At 41.3% G+C, this 14,302-nt stretch overlaps 1 protein-coding gene across 2 annotated transcripts in view; it reads left to right on the top strand.

The window, feature by feature from the left end:
• The window catches only part of ENOX1 (ecto-NOX disulfide-thiol exchanger 1), a 369,827-nt gene that overhangs the window by 341,387 nt on the left and 14,138 nt on the right, over positions 1–14,302 (top strand). For both annotated transcript variants that reach the window (XM_037378075.1, XM_037378076.1), the window contains one exon: positions 4,196–4,252. In XM_037378075.1, the coding sequence (XP_037233972.1) occupies positions 4,196–4,252 (57 nt within the window). The remainder of the gene's footprint in view (positions 1–4,195; positions 4,253–14,302) is intronic.

Below are 14,302 nucleotides of genomic sequence, written 5' to 3' on the forward strand. Positions count from 1 at the left end.
TTCTTTGATACTAAGGTGTTCTGTGACACTGAGAAGTGTATTTGATAGTATTGTTTTAGAAGTATGGTAAGATGGATAGTTACACAGCAAAAAGAAAATCTAGTGATAAATCTGTAAATTTGGAGATGAAGCCGGTCATTGTGTGCAAGCATAGTGTGCACAAATATATTTTGTCTTGTATAGACCATGTGGATTGGATTTACTGAAATCACAATCCCCACCTGTACTGCACAGTCTCTGCTTTGAGACCTTATTTGAATCCCTTCTATATAAACTCTGAGCTAAAATATTTGGTGACTTTGTTAGGTATATGCAGTTTAAAGACTGTGGGATCTGAATTGCTTAGATGGCAGAGATTCAAAATGCTGATGATCCTTATGTTCAGGATTTTTCAGCATGTATGTCTAAATATGTCTGCAGACAGATTTATACATTTAATGTACATATTGGGAAAAATAAATTATGCTTATTTCAGATTTTTTTAATTCTCATCATGAAAGCTGTGACATTGTTCCCCTTTGAAATATTTCTCTTTGAATATATCTAGTGACAAATATATTCTAGAAACTAATAATGTAAATTCTGGAAAAAAATGAATATTTTATGTTCAGATACATGTTTTTAGCACTTATGGTTAGAGAGATAACCTTCTAAATGAGAGCTGATGCAAGACTATTACACAAAATGCCATGAGGAAGAATGAATTTGGTAATGACAGAATCTTTATAAACACAGAATTCACCCAATCTCTTGAGTTAATTGTATCTCATTTCCATTTTTACATGGCATTCAAAGTATAGCGTTATAAAATACTTAGAAAAAATGAAATTGCATGAAGTTATTTTACATCTTGGTAGCAATCAAATGCTGCAAAAACATACAGGAAGATCTGACAATACTAGGCCCCAGCAGGGACCACCAGGGCAGACTTTTGAATCTCTGTAGACTCCTACTAATTGCGAATCAAATGTGCGCTCCTGCTAGGCAGACAGACAAAACAGTAGCTGGAAGAAAGGCAGGATAGATCTGCATTTCTCTTGAGAATTAGCTCTGAAACATGCCTAAGGCCAAGACTGTAAGTAGCCAGAATTCCTAAGGAGTGCTACACAGCAAGCATGCTTCTCCAACAACCCTGAGCCAGTTCCAAAACTTTCCAGAACAGCAGAAGCCCTAGCACTAATGACCTCTACTTGCCAAAGCTCACAGCTTTCTTTTAGAAGTATCACAGTTCATCTGCGTGTTTTATCCACAATGGGTATTGAAAATCATCCGGCCGAGTCAAGTAAATATGAACATTTATTTCAAAAATAAATAGCACTGGGCTACCACCTTGACTGTATGACGTGATTTTGTGACATGCTAGCTAAAGTCTACCTTTTCATCTCAAGCTGGCAGAGGGATCCCACATTGCCTCACCACGGGCATGTTCACACAGAGGTGCAGCTGTGTCAGAGCATGTCTGCTGGCTCAGCACATCTTATACTGATCCAGTTGCACCAACCCAGCCGCTACCAGGTGGGGACGTCATGCTGGGAGATGTCCTCTTTGCTTGTGCACCATATTGCATTACTGTAGCCAAAAGGCTTCTGGATCAGATCTGGCCCACGCCTGCCAGCTCTGGTTATCAGACAGATTCACACCCACTGGTTTGGGTCAGAACTACCCCACAGTGACATTAGACTTATCAGAGACTTCTGACTCCTCAGCCCTTCTCCTTTCCTTTCAAGCAGGCCCTTAGTTTTTAATGGCACTAGTTCAGTGTTTTCCCTCAGCATACTCTCTGCTGGTAACATCACACTCACCACCAACCTGCAATGGAGCTGGCCTAGAGGGTAAGGCAAGTCCTGTTTATCCAATATTGTATGTTTTTTCTGAGGTTTCTATTCCAACACTTCAGTATTTAGGATGTGAGAGAAGAATATAATTTAAACTTTAATTTAGAAAAAAATGATACTGGAAAAAAAGGGACTTTACCCCTTTAACCTGTGGTAATGCAGCTGCACATTTTCTATCCATAAGTTTTCCCCCATTATCTCCACTGGTCCACCTCCGCTTCCTGTTGCAGTGGTCCTAGTGTAGATGTGGATGCTAGCACCTTCTTGCTTGAGCTCTGGCATCCTGTTCAGAGCATGGCATGCGATACAAAAGATGGAGATGCTCAAGCATCCTGTCTGCATTAGATTAACTGGTGGAGCAGTGACAGGGCGATGATAGCGGGAAACCATGGTAGGATGAAAGCCTGCCAGACCAATGGGGGCTAGAGACTGAGTCCACTTCCCCGGTCAAATGCACACGTGGTTCATGGAGGAGTAGTGTGTCACCAGCAGAACGCATGCGGAGCATTGCCCAAGGAGCTGGCAGTCACCAAGGGGTGATGGCACTTTATCAACCTGGAAAAGGAAAGGCAAAAAGTAAATAATGAACAGCACTCCTCAAGTGCTCAGAATGTGGCATCAGCGTGCAGAACAATTTTACATACCCGACCATGTTCTTCTGACCTCATATTCAGATGAGTAATTCAGCTGAACTCAACAGGGCTGCTCGTGTGAGGTGAATTTCTATAATGAAGAATTGGCAGAATCGGGAAATGGCTCTTTCAGTCACACTGTGATACAGAAATACCTAATTCTGGTGCTTGACTGGAAGCAGCCATCTCTGCTTGTTCCTACCAGCCATCCTCACAGTGAGGTGGTTTCACAAGATGGTTATTTTTTCCAGTGTGGGGAAAACATGTAGCATTCATTGGAAATGCATCACCCTGCTGTCAGTATAAATTGCAGAGTTTTCAAGGGTATTGAAAGATGAATATCAGTGAATTGAACCAGGAGACCTGATGAGTTTGCAGTCCCCAGCTATCCTTTGTAATACTTTATCAAGGATTGCTAGCCCCTTCCCTCTCCATCAGGACTGGTTTAGTGGCTTGAACAGCAGTTCCTAAACCGGTGCATTTTACAGCCTTGCATAATAAGGTATGCAGAGACCATGTCCTGCTTACCTTAATTGTCAGATTGGAAACTGTGAGAAGCCAGGAACTGAGTCATACACAGTTCAGTCATTGCTGCCCCATGGCAAAAAGATGATGAAGGTACCTGTGGTGGTAGTCCACCAATGCTTCTGGGTCAGACACCTAATTGAAACATAATAGTGTTCAATTTCACCTGGATTTTTGGACTGTTGTCATTCAGGATCACAGTTGTATCATCAACAGTTACATCAACACCAGCTTCTTTGGCAAAAAACAAGGAATGCAGAGGAAAGTTCTGCTTATTGTTCCCCATCTTCCCCCACCCTGCTACCCACCCCCAGATATCTACTCTGAATTAAGTTGGAATAAAAGTATGACTTTTCAGAGATTTTGCCTAAAGAGCAAATGGTTCTGAGGACTTCGTCTAAGTGTACAAACCTCTATGGCTTATAGGCACAGGAGAGCTGCGGTGTCTCCTCCTCTCTGTTTGCTCAGTCACAGGATGAATGACTGTGTATTTCACTGTGGCTGGAGACATGAGGTAGGACATTACTTAGATCTCTTGGGAGTGATTTTTACAACCCCCAGTGTAATCCTGGATTTCCCCCCAAAAGCTAATTCAGGAGGAAAAAAGAAGTTTTGGTTCAGATCATATATTTGGAATTGGCAGTGTCTCGGTTCTTCGTGCCACTGGTTAAATAAAAGAACTGTTCTTCTCAACTTCTTTTCCATCATACCCAGGAGCCATGTCAGTTACTTAGATGCTTCCTCAGGAAGGAAACATACAGTAGCACTTTGGCATTTTAAACATCTAAAAATATATCATTCAAAAGTAATCATTAGCAAAACACTATTTAGCTAGTGGCAACTTGCAAATATTGTAAAGTTTAAATGAATAGCGACAAGAATGGGAAATGAAATCGTTTATTATTCTTAAGAGCCAATTCTGTGTACTTTTTATGCCTTGAAACTACTTTCTAATCTTATTATTTAAAAAATAATGACCCAGTCTTATTATTTTCTTTTTTTTTAACCCCCAACCTATCAAGCCTTAAGTATGTTGGTTTCAAAATGGTTTGAGCAAAAACTCATTAGAATTATATGCTCCATCTGGTTTTCTCATTGCAAGCTTTATAAAATGCTCCTTCAAATAAATCAAAGATAACAGTGTGAAATACTCAAGTAAAGTGCTTGCTTTGTTCTGTTTTGTTTTTTGTTCACTCTTTGCAGTTAAAAAGTGCCAAGGAATTAGCAGAAATCAATGAACATGATGAATCTCAAGCAAATGTAGGTACAGCTATCTATGCATAGATTTATATATATATATATATATATGCATGCGTATAGTCTCAATTTACTATTTATGTCTTGAAGCTGATAGAATGGATGAACGATTTACACATCAGGTTTGAAGTGCCTGTTTTTCTGGAAGCCATAGGTTCAAATCCCAGCAAACTTCATTTCGAGGTAGATAAATTGGGTTCCATGCAATTTACTTTGTAGGATTTATTTGGATGAGACTTTAACAGCCAATGTCCTACTTGCTGTATGTGGGTGTTAAAGATACCATGGAAACGACAAGAGAAATGCTTTGCCTTAGTGTCCTGTCCAGGATTACTCAAGCTACAAAGTTACACTGTTTGTCTCTGTGGCTGCCACTTTGCAGCTGAGCAAGTCTGGCCAGATTTCAGTTCTGAGTGAAGTGATTCATATCCGTGTATAATTTGGAAACAGTTAATTTGCACAAGACGACTAAATTAATTCACTGGATGATTATTTTGTCCAAAATCGTTAAAGGACTTGTTAAGGTCATGTGTTTTTAAAACCTGCTGCCAAAAACATGCTTCTGTTCTTCCCTTAATAATTGCAGTCACAACAGCAATTTGGATAAGGGGAAAGAGAAAAAAGGAAAACTTTCCTGAAATGTTTGTCATCCAAACTGTCGAGCTTTGTGCTTTGTCATAAACATATGAAAATTAAAATTGATTATATACGGTATCTTCCTCCTAGCCAAGAGAACTAGCAGCAGTCTGAACACTAATATATTTTAACATCTATTTTAGTCAATGTGTTGTCCAATGGCACAGCCAGGAAAACAGTTTTATTTTAAACCTGAATGGAATGCTCAAATTCTGTGGGCTGCTTTGTGATAAGGAAATGTTGTCCTCTCTTTTTTAATCCTTTCCTGAATCTCATTCATTGTGGTCTGTTTCCGCAGTGAAGTCGATAAAGCCTCATAGCTCTCAGCATTTGGACAGGAGACATTCAATACTGTCTGATAGCTCCAACCAATCTGCAATTGCAGTCTGTCTGCACAGTGTCTCATTGCCCCTTTGAAAGATTCTGTTTGCAAACCAAAATAAAGACATTAATCCACCAATGATCTTGAAATGCTCACATTTGCTACCTAAAACCTTGTCATTGTACAACAGCTGGTTGCAGGTTTCCTAAAGGAATTTAGAAATGTAAGACTTAGATACTTTCTAAAGGAACTTGCTTCCTCTCCAAAAATGTGGATAAAACAATGTTTTAAAGGATTGAAATGTTTTAAAGGAAAATTACCTAACAGCTTCCACTTGTATATATACTCATATATTCATATATATACTCATATGTACGAGGCTCATATATAACTGGATAAAACAGAAGGCCTATAATATAGAAGTTGAAATAGCATTAAAATGAAACTTTATAATTGCATAAAGAGAGTGTTTTGGTACATCATTCCCAGATATCTAAACCAAAATATTTCAGTATCTTTGGTTAATGGTAGATTTTTCAAAATTTAATATTTTGTTCCAGTTTGTAGTTGTAGGAATTGTTGAAATGCCTGAATTTTCCATAGGATAGAAACTCTATTTTCTGTCCCACGTTTCTATAAGCTCTTCCCATGATGACCTCATAGCAATGTTACCCTCCTAAGAAAAGAAGTCAGTACCTAAAATAATGGTGAAAAGGGAGACCAGACAGCTACAGTTATTAAGTAACAGTTGCAGCTGTGTAATCCAAAAATTATGCCACCATGAAGTCAGAGAAAGCACAGCAGCAGAAATGGAAATCATAGGATCATAGAATCATTTAGGTTAGAAAGGACTTTTAAGATCATAGAGTCCAACCACTAACCTAACACTGCCAAGTCCACCACTAAATCATGTCTGTAAGTGCCATATCTACATGTCTTTTAAATTCTTCCAGGGATGGTGACTCAGTCACTTCCCTGGGCAGCCTGTTCCAGTGCTTGATAACCCTTTCAGTGAAGAAATTTTTCCCAACATCCAATATAAATGTTCCCTGGCACAACTTGAGGCCATTTCCACTTGTCCTTGTCATTTGTTATCTGGGAGAAAAGATTGACACCCATCTTGCTACACCCTCCTTTCAGGCAGCTGTAGAGAGCAATAAGGTCTCTCCCCTGAACCTCATTTTTTCCAGGCCAAACACCCCCAGTTCCCTCAGCCGCTCCTCACCAGACTTGTGCTCCAGACCCCTCACCAGCTCCGTTGCTCTTCTCTGGACACGCTCCAACACCTCAATGTCTTTCTTGCAGTGAGGGGCCCAAAACTGAACACAGGATTCGAGGTGCGGCCTCACCAGTGCTGAGTGCAGGGCAATGAGAAATAGAGAAACAGAGGGAAACAACTGATGTTGAAGCATTTGCTACAGTAATGAACTTTGTAAAATGGTAGTTGAACAATTGTCATTTATATCAAATATGTAGTGCTCAGGTAGTGTGCCTTGCAGGTTGTCTCTCCACATCTATTCTCAGCAGACTTCATGGTTCTTGCCCTTGGCCAGTGTGCAAATCTGAGCTGATCAAAGAGAAAAAGGCTTGGTGGCTCCTACGTGGCTGTTAGTGAACTGTGATGCATATAATGGGATTAGGACATATTTGTTACAGTTGGCAGGCTGAATTCAGCAAGTGAAATACCTCTACATGCCGAGCAACAGTGGGAGGTGTTGGTAAGGAAAAATGGCAACGTATGTCTATACACTGAACACACAATCTAATCTTCACACTATGGCATATTTAGATTACATACTCTGCAGAAAATCAGGCTCCTAGAAAGGACAGTAGGAACTTTAGGCACACTGCATACACATCAAGAAAGCCCATACTGTAACCTTAAAAAGATTATTTTCTGCAGTCCTCAGGCTTTCTTTTGATGGCACTGCTCTGCATCGTATTTTACCTTAGAAAATATTGTTCCTTAAACTAAAACCTGGAAATGTTTTTTTCCTAGCAAAAGCATACAGATAAAAATATATACTTAGACCTGTTGTGGTGTGTCTTCAACATTTCCATTATGCGAGACCATCCTGAAAGGGAAATAAAGATCTGAACACCATTGGAAAAAGAAAAACATCCCTCCTGAAATGCACCCAACCTATAAATGGATGAATCTTCTTTTTTTTTTTTTTTTTTCCCCTCTTGTTTTTTTGCAGGAGAATTGAACACAGTTAACTAAGAGGCTGGAGCAATTGCAGTGTTGCCCTCTCTGCCATGGCAGTTCACACACAAATCTGGGGGGGAGGGGAAAACATGAAATTTTCGTGTATTGCCAGTACATCTGTTATTTCCAGAAAGCAAAACCATCTTGCAAGGCTCTGTAAACAGTCCTAAGGGTGTTTCATGAGTGATTTGCCAGGTACATGTAGTAATATTTGTTATGGCTGTTGACATTTCCCAGCAATACTCTATGTCAGGAAAGGCCAAGTGTCAGGCTCAAGCGGTACACAGAGCCTGAGATCCTGGCCTGGTGTTAAGAGAGACTCCGACACCCAGGACTGCCAGAGGTGCTGTCAATGAGTGTTCATTTCCTTCAGCCCTGTGATCAGGAAAAGATTGCTTCTTGCTTCTAATCTGCCCCCCTTTTAATTTCCTTTTCATTGCTGCATATAATGATCTTTAATTCACATCTTCTTAACTGAAGAAAAAACTAATGGCCAATGGGCAATTATAATTTCAGATATAATCCTCTTCCAGGATGTTCCTGGACTCTTGGGACCTGATTAGTCCCAACATGAAAAAAAAAAAATCTTGCTTGGGAGGTGTGCTCGAGTAGAGAAATTTTGCAAACTGAAAATACTAATCACATGTTTTGCAGCTAACTCTATAAAGGCAATTTAGTCTTTCACTGTTTTTATAGGTTCAGCAACATTCTGTGGAGCCTCTTGTATACAGGTTAATTCCCTGTTTTGATCAAAGATTTCCTTTTTCTCACTGCTGAGTTCAATATACATAGGGCACTGCATACAGAGACAGGGTATAGCCCTGGTGATTCTATCACTGTTTTGAGGGTGGGAAGGTTGACATCCATGGTATCCCTCTATTGCTAATGGAGAAAGGGAGATTATTTTTACACAAGCCTCATATTAGAAGTACTTAGTGATCTTTTAAGAGTTTGGTGCTCTCCCTTGACAGGTATCTGTCTTCCTTAGATAGCTCCTGTGAATAACTCCTACCCTTTGTAAAAGTACCATAAAATGGTAGACAAGAGTATCAGTCCTCCAAGGTCAGACCACAGTAAGAGATGGGTCATGGTCACAGAGGCATTTTGAATGCCCAGATTGCAATTGCATGGTAAAGTCCTGACTCTGTTTAAGTCAATAATTAAATTACCATCAGGTAAAAAAAAAAAAAGGATTTCACCAGATGACTTTTAAGGTTACTTCATTATTGCCAAGGCTTAATAAAATAAATATATTTCAGAGGGTGAAGCTGATTTCACCACAAGGTTTTTTACCAGCTTTTTGTTCTGCTTGAGTTTTATTCATAGAACAAAGTAATGACTTTGACTTCATGCCTCTAGTTAGCATCTCCAGCAGCTTGGACACAATATTCTGTGGGTTTTTTCTTCAGACATGAAATCAATAATATTGAGAAGGGATGCATTTTTCCATTTGAATGCTTGAAGCTGTTATCAGAGCATTTCTCAAGTTCAACCAAACATCTTACATTTGATGTTGAATCTTCCCTTAATTTTCCCTCTCTGTATCTGCTTTTCAAGCAGTTACCAGATGATCCCTGACTCTAAGGAGGAGTATATCCAGGGTGAAATATTTCCACCATTTTACTAAATTGCTCACTTTATGCTGCACTGAAAGTGACATTATTTGTAACTGCACCCTAGTTTTCTCTTTTCACATACTCTGGTTAATCACTGATGATCTTTACCAAAGAGAAGTAAAGACAGCTCTTAAATGAGGCTTATTTTTGCAACAAGCTGGGCAAGGATTTAAGAAGCTAACCCACTTCAATTTTTGCAGAAGTCTGTAATTCCATCAGACTCATCAGAGTTAAATTATTGCACTTCACTACACAAACCTTTAACAGAAGCACCCAAGGGTACCTGCAGTGAACATCCCATGTCAGCGTATGTGTTAGTACACACCTGCCATAAGATGGGGCACTACCATGCTGACTGCCTCACATCAAACCAGGTGAGATGAAAAGGACCCCTGGACACAAGCAGAGGAGAGGGAGCTAGAAGAGTGCAATGCCTGCTCAAATCATCATCCCAGTGGTTTGAGACTACAGGAGAAAAGTTGGTCACCCTTACTGATGAAGATCCCAAGTGACTGCTGATGGTTTTGCTTCACTTTCTTGATAGTGCAACAGCCATTTCTGCCCACTCTTCAAAAGACTTCAGCTAGCCCACTCTTCAAAAGGCTTGCCTTTCCCAGAACAGCACAGGCTTGTGATAAAAAATGTGCTCAACATGGATAATGTAAGAGCAATTTGGTCCTAAAGTTACAGGCCAGAACACCCCAGTGCAGGGCTTGCACATGTCAGGAAATGAGTGTGTCTTTTCTGTCTGAGCTTCCCAGGTTTGTAAGCTGCGAACCTCAGCCTCAGCAAACTTCCATGTGTCACTTAGTAGCTTTCTTGGCTTTGCTGAGGTCCTCTGGCCTTGCAGCAGGCATTTCTGGAGCACATGGGAGTGAGTAGGTGCTGCAAAAAATGAGGTGATGACAACCGAGGGTGGGGGGAGCATGCTGGCAGTTTTTCCATACCCGAGAGCTCTGGGGTGACATCCTCCACAGAGGATGACAGAAGTTGGGGTTTGCTTCTGTCCTCCACCTGAGAAGGTCCAAAGCTGCATTTTGCAAAAAGAGTGTGGGCTACGTGCATTCTCCAGCCCCTCTGTTGTAACTGCTCCCCTTTGCAAGACCGTATTAGGTCAACTAATTCCTTTAAGAAATGCAGTCTAGAGAGGGCAAGCAGGGGTGCAGGGGTGAGGATAACCCCTTGAGGAGAGAGAGGTGTGGGGTTTGGTTTCTCGTTATGGGTGTGTTACATCATTAGAAGAAGGTGCAAGGACCCTGTAACCTGATCAGAGCAGGATGTAAAGACCCCAGGGATTACAAGGACCCGTTTGCTGTCTGGTTCTTCTGTCCTGGTGGGGCCAGGACTAGGGGGTGAGGAGTGGCTGTGCCTCTCTTTGCTCCCTGCCTTTTCCATTCCAGGCATTTATTTGTAGTCCTTCCATCACTCATTCCTTCTCATTTCCTTCAATTTAAGGCATGTGGAGTATGATAAATTCAAGCAGCTATGACTGTTCGCAGATCAGCAGCTTTCCTACTTACCGCGGCAGGCATGAGGAATGACCACCTCATGAATTCAATACCGCAAGGCCTGAAAAATAACAGGAGTTTAACTGGCTGTTTAGGACCATGTTATCAAAAAGCCTGCTCAGCCTTCAGAAGTTCTTACACACTGATAGATCAAGTCCCCCTAAGCTCCCCCCTTTGCCGCCCCAGCCCTGGTTCAGCATGTTAAAGGATAGCAATAGAGTTTCATTAGCACGGTGCAGATCTCTCTGCTGGCTGAATCACAGTCTCTGCAGTTTCAGCCACGATCTAACCCTACGGGGAGCAAATGACTACAGCAGACAGAAGTATATTCTGACACAGAGTGTGCTACCTGAAGCAGATCTGGGCTGTAGCAATAACCCCTTCGTTAACGTGCAGCAAGAAATCACATCACTTCCCTTGTTCCTAATTAAAAGTGTCAGAGTGGCATCATAACTTGGCTTTTGATTGGACTGAATTCCTGTCATCTGAGGGAGAAGAAGAGAGAACTCTGAGACACAATGATAAAACCCATTCAGCCACCCACTCAGCAAATCACAAAAGTTTTTTTACTTTAAATTTCATATGAGCTCCACAGGGAGACAGTTCTTCAATGCCCGGAGCTACCTGACATTTTAATAATATCTGATCATTATGTGCAGCCTTTCATCCCAAAGCATTTTCCCTCAGTATTTATACTGCACACGTATACAGAAGTCATCCCGTCATTTCTAGTGAGGAGTAACATTCAGCCTTATACATATGCAGCTGTGTGCTTAACCCACACAGTGTACAAGGCAGATTGGCTTGTCAGAGCACTCAGGCTCCCCCGCAACCACCTGAAGGATGACGGACCACCTCTGCTTCAGCCATACGCCTGCTACTGCAGTCCTGGGGGTTGTACACCACATTCACACTCCCTCCAACTTGCTAAAGTCCTTCAAGGAACAGAGAGGAAAAAGTGACAGAAGTGAAAAAGGAACTTCAGTAAACCCAGGATCTTCAAAGGACCATAGAATCATAGAATGGTTTGGCTTGGAAGGGACCTTACAGACCATCCAGTTCCAACACCCGGCCACGGGCAGGGACACCTTCCACTACACCAGGTTGCTCAAAGCCCCATCCAGCCTGGCCTTGAGCACTGCCAGGGATGGGGCATCCACAGCTTCTCTGGGCAACCTCTGCCAGTGTCTCACCACCCTCATAGGAAAGAATTTCTTCCTAATGGCTAATGTAAATCCACCCTCTTTCAGTTCAAAGCCGTTCCCCCTTGCCCTATCGCTACATGCCCTTGTAAGAGCCCCTCCCCAGCTTCCCTGTAGGCCCCCTTCAGGCACTGGCAGGCTGCTATAAGGTGTCCCCAGAGCCTTCTCTTCTCTGGGCTGAACAACCCCAACTCTCTCAGCCTGTCTTCACAGCACAGGTGCTCCAGCCCTCTGATCATCTTTGTGGCCCTCCTCTGGACTTGCTCCAACAGGTCCATGTCCTTCTTATGTTGGGGGTCCCAGAGCTGAATACAGTACTCCAGGCGGGGTCTCATGAGAGCAGAGGGGGAGAATTGCCTCCTTCCACCTGCTGGTCGTGCTTCTTTTGATGCAGCCCAGGATATGGTTGGCTTTCTGGGTTGTACATTGCTGGGTCATGTTGAGCTTCTTGTCAGCCAGCACCCCAAAGTCCTCCTTGGGGAATGTTCATCATCTTAATCAAGATCTACCCGCAAGGAATGACAGCTCCAAAATGTTTGTTTCAAGTACTTTTCATGTTTCCAGATGTGGAGATTCCTGTGAATATGGGGGTTGCCCTCAGTTTTCAGATACCTAAAATTAATAACTTTCAAATACAAATCCTTGCTGAAAACCATTCACTCTCATAAAACATTTACTGTTGGGCTTTACCCCTCCAATTGCTTACTTTTATTTTAACAAAGGCATTTTCAAAACAATTCTACACATCCCCGAAAGAAAATGAGCTGTGGGTTTTTTCCTAACTTTTTTTTTAGAAGTGCATCATTCTCGGGGAGATTGCTAGAGCAATATTTGTGTTAAAGACCATTTGAAGGCGCTTTCATAAGTTCTCAGTCTCAAGTACGCATGAAGTATCCCCTCCTACAATGACTTCAGCAGAGCTGCTGGGCGGGCAATGCTTTTGTTCAGCCAACCATTGGTGTGCTGCAGCTCCCTAACACAAAGGATGCAAAATGACAATTACCTTTTCCCTTGCAAAACAACCACCTTCACATCACATTAAACATCTGTGGTAAGTCATCAGGAACCTACACATAAATCCAGCTTTAGAAAATGAAGCAACCTGATCATACTTTTATAAATAAGCATGAAGTAACTTTCATATTAGTCATCTGTATTTTGCATATGTACCTTCCCATAAAATAGATGTGCTCAAATACAATGAGAACAACATAAAGAGATAGTGACAATGAGAAAAGCATTTTCATATTATTGCTAGTTGCCTAAACTCAGCAGGTGAAAGTTATAATAGTAAAAGCTTTGTAATGAAAAAGTTAAAAGCATCTCTCTGGCAAATGGATTGGAAAAATAGGTTGTCAAGAGCACCATAATACAATTAATCTTCACTCTTGGAAACAGTTCTATCATGTAGGATAAATCAGACAAACAAATCTTAGATCCATAGAGGTGTGTTTGAAGTGCTTCGTTTGCAAGATCTTATATTCGCTGTTCTAATTTTTCTTCGTTGTTTCTATAATTTTAAAGCCAGATAATTGTTTTAAGCCAGCTGTCAACTGTTTATTTGTTAATCGGTGCACTCTTAAATTTACAGTCATGGTACATTATATATTAGTGTACTTTAGAAGTAAATTTCTGTATTAGTATGCTTTCGAAGTAAATACAATGACCTGTGGCTGGCAAAACCAACACTAGTTTCTTGCATAGCACAAAATAAGTTATCAAGTTTAGGCTTGACCTGAATGGAAAGGTGACACCTGGTCGGTATAATTTCTAATGATAGACCAGCCACATTTAAGAGCAGTGTAGCATATGGCAAATATGTCCTTCTGCATCACTAGGTAGATGGTAGAAGGAGAAGGATCCTCTGAGACCCTGGAAAAAACCACCACCAGCCAAGGGTTTTTTTACTGAATTGTTGACCTGGTGCTAACTGTAGAAGTAGCATAGGCTGCTTGTGAGAGCTCTGGTTTTGGTCAGGTGGTTGGATGCCTCGTTTCTTGGCTTATTCTTATTATACATGACACAACACTGACCAGGGCCATGTAAAATATGATATTTCTAGGAAGTAGTTAATTTGCTAGCAAGATCAATTCATTTGCAGCAACAAAATAATTCTATTAATCAAAGATTATGAGCAATTTTCTAGTCATTAGAGTATTTTTAGAGGAGTAGTCAGCAGAGAGTCAGAAACAGTCACTGTAAGAGGGCATGCTGAAAGAAGAGCTTGTAACACACACGATGTTCCTGGAGAATTCTGAGTTACTTTCAGAGTTCAGACACTCAACCAGATTTCCACACATGACAGCACAGCACAGTGCTGTAGCAGCCCATGAAAAGGAACAAGATCCATTAAAGGAAGAATTAGAGCCATTTGGCCCAAATGAAGCATTGCTGCTCTTGGGAGTTACTGAATCCTGCAGCAAACTCAGCATTTATAAACAAACGGTACTGATGGCCTCATCTTGCTCCCCTTTCTGGCTGATCAGGATAAAGGTCCATTGGTGGAAAATACATATGCAGACTTACACATGTGTACAGTGTGAATCCCTCCAGTAACTGG

The sequence above is a fragment of the Falco rusticolus genome, chromosome 2 (assembly GCF_015220075.1).
Source record: "Falco rusticolus isolate bFalRus1 chromosome 2, bFalRus1.pri, whole genome shotgun sequence".
Lineage (NCBI taxonomy): Eukaryota > Metazoa > Chordata > Aves > Falconiformes > Falconidae > Falco > Falco rusticolus.